Source organism: Argiope bruennichi, chromosome 11, assembly GCF_947563725.1.
Source record: "Argiope bruennichi chromosome 11, qqArgBrue1.1, whole genome shotgun sequence".
In the NCBI taxonomy this organism is placed as follows: domain Eukaryota; kingdom Metazoa; phylum Arthropoda; class Arachnida; order Araneae; family Araneidae; genus Argiope; species Argiope bruennichi.
In genome coordinates this window covers 98576490-98592211 of record NC_079161.1, presented here as the reverse complement: position 1 = coordinate 98592211, position 15722 = coordinate 98576490, and the positions used below count along the sequence as shown (strand labels likewise).

Genomic DNA, 15722 nt, shown 5'->3' with positions numbered 1-15722 from the left:
GTGGAAGCTGCGAGTGGGTTGATGGAAATAAGTCTTCTCGTCATTATTTAGGAGGCAGAGACAGTTATTTGAAATAAATTGCTCGATCTGTCGCCCACGAGAATTTGTATCTTCCGATCCCCATAAAGTACTATGTCCGTTGAAATCGCCTAGCATAATAAATGGTTTAGGAAGCTGGTCCACTAGGTTATCAAGTTGTTGTTGATTAACGACATCATGAGGCGGTAAATATATACTACAGACCGTGACTAATGCTCGTGTGTGAACTTGAACTGCCACAGCCTGTAGAGATGTATGTAAAGTAAGAGGTGTGCTCGGATAAAGATTTGAAGTAAAGATACAGACTCCACCAGAACTGCGAGGTTCTGTGTCTGCATCTTTCCGAACACAATTATAACCGCGTAATTTAAGAGAGGTGTTTGGTTTCAAGAAGGTCTCTTGAACACATAAACAAACTGGATTAAATTTATTGAAAATTGTCTTGATGTCTAAGAGTTTGGGACGAATGCCGCGACAATTCCATGAAAGGAAGGTACCCATTAAGAGAGTTTTGCAAGTTGAGAGTGCTTGGAAACAATAGTTTGAGTTGCCGAAACATCGCAACTCATTTCAAAATCCTCATCCCCTTCAGATGGATGGAGGGTGATGAGATCTGGAGTTTTGGGCGGGTTACCGAAAACAGATGTTAGATCTTTGTGGGCTATGCCCTGCTTTGCAAGTTCTAATGCTACAGAATTGTGGGTTTTAGATTTAAATTTTGCTTTCAGTTTCTCCGATACCATTTCTTGCGAAAGACCGCGTTTAGAAAGTTTTAGCTTTAGAGAACGTTGGGGTTTCGGTTTAGGTTTCCGTTTTCTGGTTTCATTAGTTTCTGGAGCACTGTTTGTAGATGGTTCAGTATCCGAATCAGATGATTTTACAGGGGTTTGTTTTACAAGGGAATCAGGTGTTTGTTTCTCAGTTAAAATCTGAACACAACTTTTACATTTACAGTTTTTGCAAAATGGATTTTTAGTAATGGATGCATAACTTATGCCAGGGGAAGGTGTTTGTGCAAGGATTTTCCTTTTTGCCTCCGGATATGGGATTTGTTCCTTAGTTTTCACAGTTACGATTTCTTTTTCCAATTTCCAACGTGGACAGGATCTTGAATATGAAGTGTGTTCGCCATTGCAGTTGACGCACTTTTCGGGTGCCGTACACTGCTGGCTGTCATGTCCCTTCTCTGCACAACGGGCGCATGTGAGTGTCCCGCGGCAGGCCATCTTTGAATGCCCAAAACGTTGGCATTGGTAGCATCTAAGAGGATTTGGAATAAATGGTCGGACAGCAAGACGCATGTAACCAGCTTTAACCTTTTCTGGCAATGTTGGTGTCTGAAAGGTGAGAACAAGATGCTTTGTGGGAAGGAGTTGTCCGTCTCGCCGAATTGAGATGCGGCGTACATGAATTACTCCTTCAGATTTGAATTCTTTTACGATATCTTCATTGGAAGTATTAAATAACTCCCCACAAGTTATCACACCTTTAGACGTATTTAAAGATGTGTGAGCGGTAACGGATACAGGAATAGTTGCCAAAGCTTTCAACTTAAGAATCTGTTGTGCTTGTTGTCGGGAGTTTACTTCAATCAACAAGTCTCCAGAACGAAGTTTGCGAATAGAAGAAACTTCACCAAGTGTACCAAAGACGGCCTTTTCAACAAGGAAAGGCGAAACTGTGTGGAATGTTTCTTTAATTTCTGATATTCTTTTGATTATAAAAAAATGATCAAAATATTTTCCATTAGTTTTTTTTTCGTTCTTTTGTTGCGAAATTAGTTTAGGCCCCATACGATATTAATAGAGTTTCAGGTCCGACGGCACCGCCCACCACGGAGCCCAACAAGGGAAGGCAGCCACCGGCTCTGGCCATTCCCAGTCTCGGCGCTTACCCTAGCGCTAGCCGGAACCTATACGCTCGGAGTTACCCCCGGGGACAGTGACCACCCTTAACGCCAAGCCCAAGGAGTAACCCCTTCGCTTGATCCCTAGCAGACTAGTAACTCAGGTTGCTAGCTACGGCCGATTGATACACCGGGGACCACAGTGCACCGCCCGTCTAATGGGTCGCCACGCACGGCAAACACGTGGGGGTATTAGCTGTCCATGAGAAGCAGGACGCAAACAGAGTGGCGACAGCTTCTCATGGAGAGTTCCCTCGCCTACCCTCGAGGGAAAGAAGAAAAAAGGAGACAGCAGAAGGCGCAGTGGAGATTAAACATAAAGGGAGTAAAGATCCCTGGGTACCTCGGGATTGGGACACCCGTACTCACCTATAGTAGGTAAGCCCCTGAGGGGTTGCCAAGTTGAATAGATGTGATTATTGAAAGACCTCCTAATATCATTATAGGGAAGTCCTTGGTTCAAATACGACAATGCAGATTTTGCAGCAGAATCAGCCATTTCATTTCCATGAATGCCGACATGACTCGGAACCCAACAAAAAATTATTTGGAAATCCTCGTTTTGCAAGAGGCGCAAAAGGGATAAAATTCGTATTGCTGTTGGGTGCATGCGATTATGGTAGTGAGAAAGTGTTTCCAACGCATTCATGCTATCAGTGTAAAGTATAAATTTGCGCTGTGGCAAAGATGAGATCTTCTGTAGAGCGCAAAATATAGCAAGCAACTCAGCAGTAAATACTGAGCAACAATTATGAACCCGATGGCTCACTGTATCAGATGGAAATACTATGCCATAACCGACATGATCATCCGATTTCGAGCCATCTGTGAAAATTGGATTAAAAGAGGAATACCGATGGCGATGATAGAAAAAAAGCTGTTGGAAGACAGCAGGTGCAGTTGAGGATTTGTCGAAGCCTTTAAAAGGATTCACAAAAGAGAATTTAGGGGTATCCCAAGGTGGAAAAATAAAAGAGTCAACAGTTTTAACATTAACAGTATTGAGATCCGAGTCACTTATGAGCAATTTGGCTCTCTCACAGAATGGTAGAATGTGAGAGGGACGGGCATCGTACAGTCTACGAAGTCTACTCTTGAATGTCATTTGTCTTAAGGGGTGTTTCGAAATAGATTTTGTTCTGAAATAATATGAAGCAGAAATTTTCTGGCGTCTTAAATAAAGGGGCAACTGGTGACAAATAACATAAAGGCTTTCAATAGGGGAAGTACGGAACGCGCCGGAACAAATCCTTAAAGCAGAATGGTGTACAGTATCCAGCCGTCGTAAAACAGATGATCGGGCCGAACCATATACCATACACCCGCAGTCAATGCGTGAAAGGACGATTGCATCATAAATACGGAGTAGGGAGGTCCGATCGGCACCCCAGGATGTTCTGGAAAGTACCTTCAAAATATTTAACATTTTCTCACACCTCATCCGCAAGTGTAAAATATGCGGAAGGAACGTGAGCTTCCGATCGAAAATTACGCCCAAGAACTGTATTTCACTCACCACTGGGATAGGTATATTTCTAATGAAAATATTCGGATCCGGGTGAATGATTCTCTTCCGGCAGAAGTGAACGCATCTACTCTTCTCAGGTGAGATTGCGTGTCCATTGTTGTTGCACCAAGCTACAACCTTATTAACTGCACTTTGCAATTGTCGTTCTATTAGATTCATGTTACTACCTTGACAAGAGATCTGCAGATCATCAACATAAAGAGTACCATTAGTAGACGAAGGCAAGTGATTTAAAATCTGGCTCAGATGAATAATAAAAAGTGTGACACTGAGGACACTTCCTTGTGGAACTCCCTCAGCTTGAATAAAATGATTAGAGTAAAAGTTGCCAATTCGAACACGAAAAGTACGTCTTGATAAAAAGTTTTGTAAAAATATGGGCAAGTTACCCCTAAAACCTAGATTAAAAAGGGTTGAAAGTACGCCGTAGCGCCATGTACGGTCGTATGCCTTCTCAATGTCAAAAAATATGGAAACTAGGTGGTTTCTTCTCACAAAGGCATTGCGTATTTGGGTTTCCAGTAATACTAGGTTGTCAAAAGTAGAGCGACCTCTACGGAAACCACTCTGCAACGGGGAGATGCATCCTTGTTTCTCTAGTTCGAAAGTTAGACGAGCATTGACCATGCTCGTCTACAGAGGCAGTTTGTAAGAGCAATCGGTCTGTAGTTCAGAGGGACTGATGGTTCTTTGCCGGGCTTTAAGATAGGAATCACAATAGCTTCACGCCATTGTGAAGGGTATTTCTGCTCAGTCCATATTCTGTTAAAAAGCAGCAACAGATTGGAAAGGGAAATGGTATTCAAATGGCGGAGCATGTTATACGTGATTCCATCTGGCCCAGGACTGGTATCATGGACTTGAGACAAGGCCATTTCCAATTCAATCATCCGGAATTCACAATTATATGGAATGGTACCTCGTGCTTTAAAGTTCAAACTCAACGTTTCCGCGCGATTCTTAATTACCAGAATTTGAATTTGAATTTTAGTGGCACAAGAGCCAAATCTGGCTAAGCTGCGCCAAACATTGATTAAAAACGTAAAACCATGTATGTAAAATTCTTAAACATACGCGCTAAGATACAAGATAAACATGAAACAAATATTAAACAGCGAAGAATAAGGAATAAAATAGCAAAATATTAAAATGTCAAAGGAAATCTAAAGTTCATATAAACATGTCAAATACAAAAAAGGCTAAAATATGAAGAAAATTTTTATATTTTTGATAAAATTCCTATGCTTCTAAGGAAAGCAAATAACTGTACGTGGGGCCTTTTCCCCAACAGATCTTTCAGATCTACATCAGTAGTACCAAAAAAATATAAACGAAAGGGATTGAAATCAGGACATTTTGTTAAAATATGATCTATCGAGTCTGGTATTCTGCATGAGGAACATAACGGTGCCGGGTCTCTAAATAACAAATGCTTATGAGTGTAACGAGTATGACCAATTCGAAGGCGAGTCAGCCTCACATCAGCCTGACGAAAAGGTATAGTCGGCCATGTATTAATAATGGGTTTGATGCTGTAAAGTTTGTTGCCTATTTGGCAGCTCCAGGATTCCTGCCACTGAGTATAAATATGTCTTTGCACACATCGGCGGATATCATCATATGGTGTTTCATAATTTAAAGGAGTTGAGGCCAGTCGAGCTATGCTATCTGCCTTCTCGTTGCCATCAATTCCAACGTGACTTGGGATCCAGCAAAAGATTATGTCAAACCCGTTCTTTTCGAGGGAATGGTAGCTGTATAAAATATCCAAAACAATTGGGTGGTAGTGGAAAGAAAGATGTCCCAGTTGTGTTAGAACACTCCTGCTATCACTATAAATACAGAATTTTCGAAACTGACTTCTAGAAATTCGTTGCAAGGCATAAAATATTGCCATTGCTTCGGCACTATAGACGGAAAATGAAGAAGAAAGACTATGGCTGTATGAGGTATTATCAAATATAACACCAAAACCTGTGTGCCCTTCAGTTTTAGAACCATCTGTAAAGACGGCAATATAATCAGAATACTGACTTCGATGGGAGTGGAAAATACTTTGAAAAATGACCGGAGAGGTTTCAGTTTTATTAAAATTTATGAAGGGGTTTATATGTTCCACTGACAGCATTTCCCAAGGGGCTTGATGAAAAACACCTGTCGACAGGACTTGCAATTCCTCCAGTTTCATATCTTTAATCAAAAGTTTCGTGCGGTCAAAGAAAGGACGGATACATGATGGTCGAGCATTATAAAGCCTGCTGATTGAACAATTGGAAAGCGGTTGTCTCAAAGGATGTTTAGAGTTCGACCTTACTTTAAAATAATAAATAAGTGACAATTTCTGACGCCTCAAAATTAGTGGCATTTGGTTACATTCAGCATAAAGGCTCTCAATGGGGGATGTCCGGAAAGGTCCAGAGCATATTCTTAAAGCTGAATGATGAACCGTGTCAAGTTTCCGTAAGACAAATTTGCGTGCAGAACCATAAACAATACAGCCATAATCAATGCGAGAAAGTATTACAGCCTGATATATCCTAAGGAGAGACACACGATCCGCGCCCCAAGTAGTGTTTGATAAAACTTTCAAAATATTCAATAGCCTTTCGCACTTTTTACGTAAATAGAGAATGTGCGATAAAAAAGTCAGTTTACTGTCTAAAATAACTCCTAGGAAACGAACTTCTTGAACGACTGGAATAGGTTGATTGTGAATATAAAGTTCTGGTTCAGGATGCAAATTCCTTTTTCTGCAAAAATGTACAATACAGCTTTTGCTTGAGGAGATGGTGTGACCATTTTGTTCGCACCATGAAAGGACACTATTGATAGCAGTTTGAAGTCTTCTCTCGGTTTCATTCATGTTCACTCCCTGACAAGATATCTGCAAGTCATCTACGTAGAGACTGCTTTGAATTGATTGAGGCAAACGTAAAAGTACTTTTGAAATGTGAAGGATGAAAAGTGTTACACTCAAAACGCTTCCCTGAGGGACGCCCTCAGATTGAATGAAAGAGTTTGAAAGTATACCACCAACACGGACGTTAAAAGAACGATGAGATAAAAAGTTTCTTATAAAAATTGGTAAATTTCCATAAAATCCATAATCTGATAAAGTACGTAGGATAGCGTAACGCCAAGTGCGGTCATACGCTTTATCAACGTCGAAGAAAACAGAAACTAAATGATATTTTTTGACAAATGCATTACGTATCTGAGTTTCTAAATAAACAATATTGTCTAATGTTGAGCGTCCTCTACGGAATCCGCTCTGATACATTGGTATAAAATTATTCATTTCCAGTTCATAAATTAATCTGGAGTTGATCATTCTCTCAAGTGTTTTTGATAGACAGCTTGTAAGTGCTATAGGTCGGTAACTTAGTGGGTCAGCGCTATCTTTCCCAGGTTTTAATATTGGAATAACTATAGCATTTTGCCATTGTCTTGGATAGACATGTTCATTCCAGATTCGATTAAACAACTGAAGAACGTTTAAGAGGGAATTTTCGTGCAAATTTTGAAGCATGCAGTATGTTACTCCATCTGGTCCTGGAGATGAATTATGACACTGGGATAGAGCCTTCTGTAATTCAAACAATTTAAATTTACAATTATACGGAGCATATTTGTTGCTGTCAAATGAGACAGGATGTTGTTCAAAGAGTTTCTTAATTTCCTGGAAAGTCATAGAATAAGATTGAGAATTGGAAATCTCAGCAAACGTTTCTCCAATGACATTAGCGATATCCTCTGGAGACGAGTAAATGGCATTTCCACGCTTCAGGATGGGAAATGGGAAATCGTTGTAAATACCATTTGCTGCTCTAACTTTTCGCCACAATTGAGAAATCGATGTTGAAGAAGTTATTGAAGAAGCGAATCGTATGTACGACTCTCGTTCACTTCGACGGCGGACTCTACGAGCATGTGCTTTGGCGCTTTTAAAAGCAATAAAATTTTTTGTGGTTGGATATCGACGGAAGATACCCCACATTTTTTGCTGTTTCTTAAGAGCATCATGGCATGCATCGTTCCACAATGGTTTTCGCAATCTGTGCGGATGAGGAGAGCTTTTAGGTATTGATGCATCAGCGGCAGCAATTATTGTATCAGTGACATATTGAACTGCGTCATTTATGTCTGAAGATCTCACCATTTCCTCAGTGATCACCGCGAGTTGTTTGAATGTTTTCCAATCTGCACGCCGGAAAAGGTATTTCCGTGGAAATGTATTCGCACAACCATTGTCAGCATGGGATGGATGGATGTGATAATTCTCTGGCGCAAGATCCTTTACTAGGATATGCTGCACCGAAAACACAGTTCATTTGTCGAGTTTCTATTTAGTTCCTTAAGATCCAACGTAAAAAACTGGTAAAACAGTAGGTAAAAGTACTATAATAGTAACTTTAAATTTCATTAAAAATTCCAATTTTCTTTAAGAACGGAAATAAATTTTTATGGGGTCTTTCTCCTATAAGGAAAGACAAGTTAAAATCAGAGGAGTTAAAAAAGTTCATGCGCTCTCTATAAAAATCCGAACATTCAATTAAAATATGACGTGTAGTCAGTGGAACATTGCACGAACTGCACACAGGTGGAGATTCACCGAATAGTAAATGTCTGTGTGTGATACGTGAATGTCCAATACGCAGTCTAGTTAAAATTACATCAAATTTTCTGTTGAAAGTTGAAGTCCATGTCATAATATACGGTTTCACTTCGTGGAGTTTGTTATTTACTTCTTGATTCCAGTCATTTTGCCAAGTCTTCAGCATCCACTTACGTATTGTGTTCTTTATATCAGTGTAATGAAGAGGTTGAGGGCGATATGTAGTAGCAAATTTAGCTGCAATATCTGCCTGTTCATTTCCTGTTATGCCGACATGCGCTGGTATCCATGAAAATAAAATTGTAAAACCTCTCCTATGCAGATGGGATTGCAAACGCTTGATTTCCCATGTAAGACTATGAGAATTCCTACCACCATTCAAGGATTCCAAAGCACTCAAAGAGTCAGAGTAAATAATGGCTTTTACTGGACTTTTTTCAGAAAGATATCTTAGTGATATATACAATGCTGTCAATTCAGAGGTAAAAACAGAGGTGAAATCGTGAAGTTTATAACTTATAATGTCATTCTCCCAAACAAAAGCGCAACCAGTATTTGTATCAGATTTAGAGCCATCTGTATAAATGGGTAGATAATCATAAAATAATTGTCTGTGGGAAAAGAAAATAATTTGAAAATAGAGCTACATATCTCTGCTTTGTATAGATTCTTAAAAGGATTCAGGTAGGTGATGTTATTGCAGATCCAAGGGGGGTTTACAAATGAATCACTATTGCTGACATCAAGAGTCTGAAATTCATCTGGAAGTAATTGGCGAATTCGTAGTCCCAAAGGAGGTATACATGAAGACCGTTTATTGAACAGCCTGTCTGTGCTGTGATCCAAAAAGATTTTCCTCAAAGGGTTATTTTCATTTGATAAAACTCGAAAGTAATAACAAAAGGATAGCATGTGTGTTCTGCGAGTCAAAGATGGCTCAAAATTTTCCACATACAAACTCATTACTGGAGAGGTGCGGAAAGAGCCTGAGCATAGTCTTAAAGCCTGATGGTGAATATAATTAAGCCGTGAAAGGTATGAAAGTCGCGTGGATCCGTAAACGATGCATCCATAATCCAGTTTTGAACGTATGACGCTTCTATATACACGTAGTAAGCAAGTGCGATCAGCGCCCCAAGCAGTGTTTGAGAGAACTCTTAAAATATTTAGAGACTTGAGACATGTCTTCCTCAAATATGTGACATGGGGAAGAAAAGTCAATTTTTTGTCAAAAATTACCCCAAGAAATTTGCATTCATTCTGCATAATTAAAGGTGTGTCTTGAATAAATAATTCCGGATCTGGATGTAACAATCTTCTACAGAAATGAACACCAAAGGTTTTTTGAGCAGAAAACGTGAAACCGTTTTTATTTGTCCAAGCTATCATATTATTGATTGCTGTTTGCAGCTGTCTTTCAATAAATCTCATATCTCTACCAGAACAAGATATCTGAAGATCGTCCACATAAAGTGATCTTTGTATGCAGGAAGGTAAAACTGATAAAATATTATTAATTTTTAAAATAAATAGGGTTACACTTAAAACTGAGCCCTGAGGAACGCCCTCTTCTTGGCAATAAACATCAGAATAAGTATTTCCCAGTCTAACTCTAAAATAACGGTGTTGTAAAAAGTTTTGTATAAACATAGGCAAATGTCCACGAAAATCCAGCTCAAATAGGTCTTTCAAAATCCCATATCGCCATGCTCTATCATAAGCCTTCTCTATGTCGAAAAAAATTGAGACCAGATGGTGGCGTCTGAGAAAGGCTGTACGAATGGCACTTTCTAATAAAATCAGATTATCTGTTGTACAGCGGCCTTTACGGAAACCGCTCTGAAATGGCGAAATACATCCTTTTTTTTCCAAAATATAGGTTAAACGCGCATTTACAATCTTTTCAAGAAGTTTGCACATGCAGCTGGTCAATGCAATTGGACGGTAATTGAGAGGATCTAAAGGATCTTTATTAGGCTTCAATATGGGAATGACGGTGGCATATTTCCATTTTGATGGAAAATAATACTCTTTCCATATTCTATTAAACATGTATAGAATATTATCAAGAGAGTCATCTGACAGATGCGAGATCATAGAATAAGTGATGCCATCAGGACCTGGTGAAGTTTGCTTAGTTGTGGACAATGATTCACGTAATTCTTCTATGGTCAGATCGACGTTATATGTGAGAATCTTTTTTGTGCGAAATCGAAGGGGAATTTTTTCTGTTGTGTTCTTATATGACAGAAATGGTTCTGTATAGTTTTGTGCTGCGCATACAGATGCAAATGTTTCTGCTAAAATATTAGTCATTTCCTGTAAGTCACAAATTTCCCGATCCTTCACTTTTAAATAGGATACAGGATATTCAGAATAAATTCCACACGCCTTTTTTACTAGATTCCACATTTCTGTCACTGATACAGAAGAATTAATATTGGATGTAAGTTTAATCCAGGAATTCCGTTGGGCTTGGCGCCGAGTACGTCTAGCTATAGCTTTAGCTTTTTGAAATAAAATAAAATTTTCCGTAGATGGCCGTCTTCGGAACTTATTCCATGCAATTTGTTGATTCCTGCGCGTTTCTGTGCACTGACTATTCCACCAAGGTTTCCGAAATTTAGGGAAAGCAGTGCCAGATTTCGGAATTGTTTCATCTGCTGCTCTGAGTATTGAAGAGGTCACATTATTGACAACAACCTCAAGGTCTGGATGTTCCACCATATCCCTTGATATTTTGGCCCTGCTAGTGAAACTCGTCCAATCAGCTTTATCAAAAAATAACGTTTAGGTCGTTGTGGTACCATGACAGGTATATTAACTTGAGTGAGGAAAATTGGGAAATGATCACTTTCACATAAGTCATTCCCCACTCGAAAAGTGAAAAACGGAGCAATAGGGGCTGAACAGAGAGCAAGATCTAAACAATGGAAAGTTTTACTACCCAAATGAAAGTGGGTATAGTCACCATTATTCAAAAGACAAAGAGAGTGATCAGAAATAAATTCCTCAATTTGTCTTCCACGAGGATTCGTGCTATTACTACCCCAAACAGGACTATGAGCGTTAAAATCACCTATTATTATGAACGGTGCTGGCAATTCAGAAACTAATCTATCAAGTTCATGTTTATCAATGGCGGAATTAGGAGGCAAGTAAAGAGAACAAACTGTAATTAAGCGCGGAATCGCAGTACGAATCGCAACCGCTTGCAGTTGTGTGTGAAGTGGGAATATAGATGTGGGGTGGTCATGCGAGACGAGGAGAGCAACACCTCCCGATGCTCTATCAGAGTTACCATCTCTTCGAATCAAACTATAGCGTTTAATTTTTGCTGGGTCGCTTGATTTTAAGTATGTCTCTTGAAATGCCATGCAGACAGGGTGAAAATTGTTAATAAAGTCCTTGATTTGGTGCAATTTATTGCGAAAGCCACGACAGTTCCATGAAATAAGTGTGGCCATAAAATCAGCGTTTACGTTGAGATTTTTTCTTAACTTTGCCTGCAGTAACATCATCGAGCTGCGTAGAAGGTTCCATATCCATTTCAGAGATGTCTGAAGAGGATGGATTAATAGATAAAAGTTCATCAGGCGGAAGTTGATTGGTAATACCAGAAGATTTTAATTTTTTTCGGAGTTCTTTCGTCGGTTTGTTATTACAGCATACTTCAGGGTCTGTATGTAGAGCAACAGCTGCAACAGGTGAAGTACAACTGGAACTAGTATCTACAGGAGTTGCAAGCTTAGGTGCATAATAGTCAGTTTTGGTTGGAAGTTTTTTCGTCTGTGTTACATTGGCTTTTAAAGGTTGTAATTTTTTGAGAGGAGGGCAAACAATTTTCGTTAATAATTCTTCGGTTTGAGTTGAACCGACATTAGTGTTTTCTGGTTTTGATTTCAAAAGAGAGGAATACGATACACCAGACTTAGGCATTCTATCATTGACTATTTGACGGGCTTCTTTAAAGGTTATGTTGTTTTTTATTTTAATGGCTAGGATTTCTTTTTCCATTTGCCATTTAGGGCAAAATTTAGAAGATGCTGCATGAGCGCATGCACAGTTAGGGCATTTCAATATTTCTGAATCGCATGTGTTAGTTTCATGATCCAATGAAGAACATTTACCACATACCATTTTACCACGACATGATTGCCGAGAGTGACCATACCTCTGACACTGGTAACATCTCAGAGGATTAGGTATGTATGGACGAATGTTACACCGCAAATATCCAGCACGTATGAATTTTGGTAGAACAGGCGTTTCAAATGTAAGAACAACATGCTTTGTGGGAATTAAACGTCCGTCACGTCGAACATGAATGCGACGAGCGGCGCAGACCCCCTGGGATCGTAATTCTTCCACTAATTCTGTGTCAGAGTGTTGTACAAGAGATTGTTCCGAGACAACCGCCCGTGAGAAATTCAATGTCTTGTGAAGAGATACTTTTATTGGCCATGAACCTAAGGTAGTAAGTTTACTCAGAGTATCTGCTTGCTTTTTTGATTTCGTTTGAATAAGGAGATCACCAGAACGCATTTTTTTAATATCTGATACTTCACCAATGGTAGATAGAATCAATTTATGTACAAGGAATGGAGAAAGCGCATGAAAAGTTTCATCAGTATGCATAATAAAATAACGAGAATTTGATGTTGCTTCGGTGACGTTTGAGAAAAAGCCCATACAAAGAGGGATTCAAATTCGGGAACCGACGGCACCGCCCACCACGGAGCCCAACTAGGGAAGGCAATTGCTGGCTCTGGGCATTCCCAGCCTCAGTATCCACCCTGGCGCTAGCCGGAACCTATACGCTAAGGGCCACTTCCAGGAACGTCTACCACCCTTAACGCAGAGCCCCAGAAGGTAACCCCTTCGCTTGATCCCCTTGAGCAGACCAGCCAAATGGCTGGGATACCAGCCGATTGATACACCGGGGACCGAAATGTACCACCCGTCTAATGGGTCGCCACGCACGGCATACACGTGGGGTTTTTGGCTGTCCATGAGAAGCAAGAAGCAAACAGAGCGGCGACAGCTTCTCATGGAGAGCTCCCTCGCTTGCCGTCGAGGGAAAGAAAAAACAAAGCAGAAAGCAGAAGGCGCAGAGGAGAGTAAACCTAAACGGAGTAAAGATCCCTGGGTACCTCGGGATTGGGACACCCGTACTCACCTATAGTAGGTGAGCCCCTGAGGGGTTGTCAGCATGGGAGACTAGAAGCGGGAAGTGATCGCTGTTATGAAGGTCACTTTCAACAACAAAATCCAGCGAGGTCATGAGTGAAGGGGAACAAATAGCCAAGTCCAATGTATGGAATGTGCGTGTTGCCATATGAAAATAAGTTTTTTCATCCCTATTAAGTAGACAGAGACAGTGATCGGAGATAAGTTTCTCGATCTGTCTTCCACGAGAATTAATTTTATTACTACCCCATAACATACTATGACCATTCAAGTCTCCAAACAAGATGAAAGGTGTGGGCAACTGATCAATTAACAAATTTAGATCTTCCTGTTTAATAGTTTCATTTGGTGGGAGGTAAATGTTACAAACTGTTATAAGGGTTTTAAAATGGATTTGTATTGCAACGGCCTGTAATGAAGTATGTATTGGAAGAACGGTACTGGGATACAAATTTGAAGTCAATATACAGACACCTCCAGTTGGGGGTGCACCTGTATCAACATCTTTTCTAGTACTAGAATAACCACGAATTTTTGCTGGATGTGTTGATTTCAAGAGTGTTTCTTGAAGGGCAATTACAGCAGGCTGATAAGAGTTGATTAATATTTTAATATCAGGAATTTTTGAACGGAAACCGCGACAATTCCAGGAAATACCGAGACACTTGAATTTTTAAGAATGGTGTTCAGGATTGCTACTGACACCAGCACCTGCATCAGAAATAATAGTAGAATGATCCATTTCAACATCCGACAGATCAGAAGAGGATGTTGTTAATTTTAAAATCTCATTAGAGATTTCCATTTTGGAAGAATCAGGAGGACGTGGGGGATGCTGTAGAGACGGAAATTTCGATTTTTTCCGACTTTTCCCTTTGCATTTTTTTGACCTTTGGCAACTGTAATGTACTGTTGCACCCTAGAAAGTGGTTGCTCCGGTGAATTTGAAGCCTTGGCCGATGTGGCTTTATTTGTTACATTTGAAGAGGGAGTCAAGATTTTCACTGGTTTTGGTTTTTGGTTTGGTTTTGTGTGTGTTTTTACTGGCGCAAGAGCCATATTTGGCTATACTGCGCCAATCAAATGGTAAAAGTATAAAATTTGTTTAAAAACACCCATTTATTTAATTAACACGGACATAAAGAAAATTTCCAAAAGATTAGAAAATAGTTTTAACATTTTAAAATTAAAAAACTATGATTCATGAAATTTTGATACAATGATGGAATGTACAAATACACAAAAAGGAATGATTAAAAAGTCTATATATAAGTTAAAAAGTCAATAGCTTTTAAGAATTTAAAAATATTTGGGTGGTATCTTTCACCCACTAAGTCCTGCAATGTTGAAGACAGGGTAAAAAAACGAGCACGGTATGAATTAAAGAGAGGACATTCAATTAGGATATGCCGAATAGTAAAATTAACTTTGCAGCCATTGCACATAGGCGCATTTTCGCCAAATATGAGATGTTTGTGGGTAAAGCGCGTATGTCCTATACGGAGACGTGTTAATTTAACATCCATCTCACGTATAGGATGGACAGGCCAAGGCACAATGTTCGCTTTAATAAAATGTAATTTATTTTCAATCTGCAGATCCCATGATTTTTGCCAGATAGAGGAGAAATGATGAGCAATGGACCTTTTAACATCATTAAAGGGAAGGCTCATGCTCAAAGAAGTCGATGCAGACTTTGCAGCCAAGTCTGCCTTCTCATTTCCCAAGATACCGACATGACTCGGAACCCAACAGAAGATTACTTGAAACCCATCATTCTGAAGCAGGCGCAAAGTGAGCAAAATTTTAATGGCAATCGGATGGATCCGATTGTGGTAATGCGACAGTGTCTCCAGTGCGCTCATGCTATCAGTGTAAATAATAAATTTGTGCTGAGTAAAGGATGAAATTTTCTCAAGTGCGCAGAAAATTGCCACCAACTCAGCAGTAAAAACTGAGCAACAATTATGCAGACGGTGGCTGAGTGTATCAGATGGAAGTATGATGCCGCAACCAGCATAACCATCCGATTTTGAGCCATCCGTGAAAATTGGCACAAAGGAAGAATACCGATAGCGATGATATAAAAAGAGCTGTTGGAAGACAACTGGAGCAGTTAATGATTTATCAAAGCCAGTAAAAGGATTCAAAAACGAAAACTGCGGTATATCCCAAGGTGAAAAACTAAAAGTGTCAACAACTTTAACATGAACAGCGTTAATGTCCGAGTCATTCAAAAGCAATTTAGTTCTCTCACAAAATGGGAGGATGTGAGAGGGACGTGCATTATAAAGTCGACGAAGACTAACTGGTAATGGCATGTGGCTCAAGGGATGATTCAAAACAGATTTTGTTCGAAAATAAAATATGGCAGACAATTTCTTACGCCTTAAACTTAGAGGAAGTTGATGGCATATAACGTATAGGCTTTCAACCGGAGAAGT

General features: G+C 39.7%; 1 protein-coding gene across 1 annotated transcript; it reads right to left on the bottom strand.

Moving 5' to 3' along the window:
* Window positions 1-11559: 11559 nt before the first annotated feature.
* LOC129956790 (uncharacterized) lies at window positions 11560-12633 on the bottom strand. Its single transcript, XM_056068734.1, has one exon. The coding sequence runs from the start codon at window positions 12631-12633 to the stop codon at window positions 11560-11562; it is 1074 nt and encodes a 357-aa protein (XP_055924709.1).
* Window positions 12634-15722: the final 3089 nt, after the last annotated feature.

Coding starts and splice junctions, on each gene's coding strand:
- LOC129956790 (XM_056068734.1), bottom strand. CDS start 12,633: ATGCGTTCTGGTGATCTCCTTATTCAAACGAAATCAAAAAAGCAAGCA.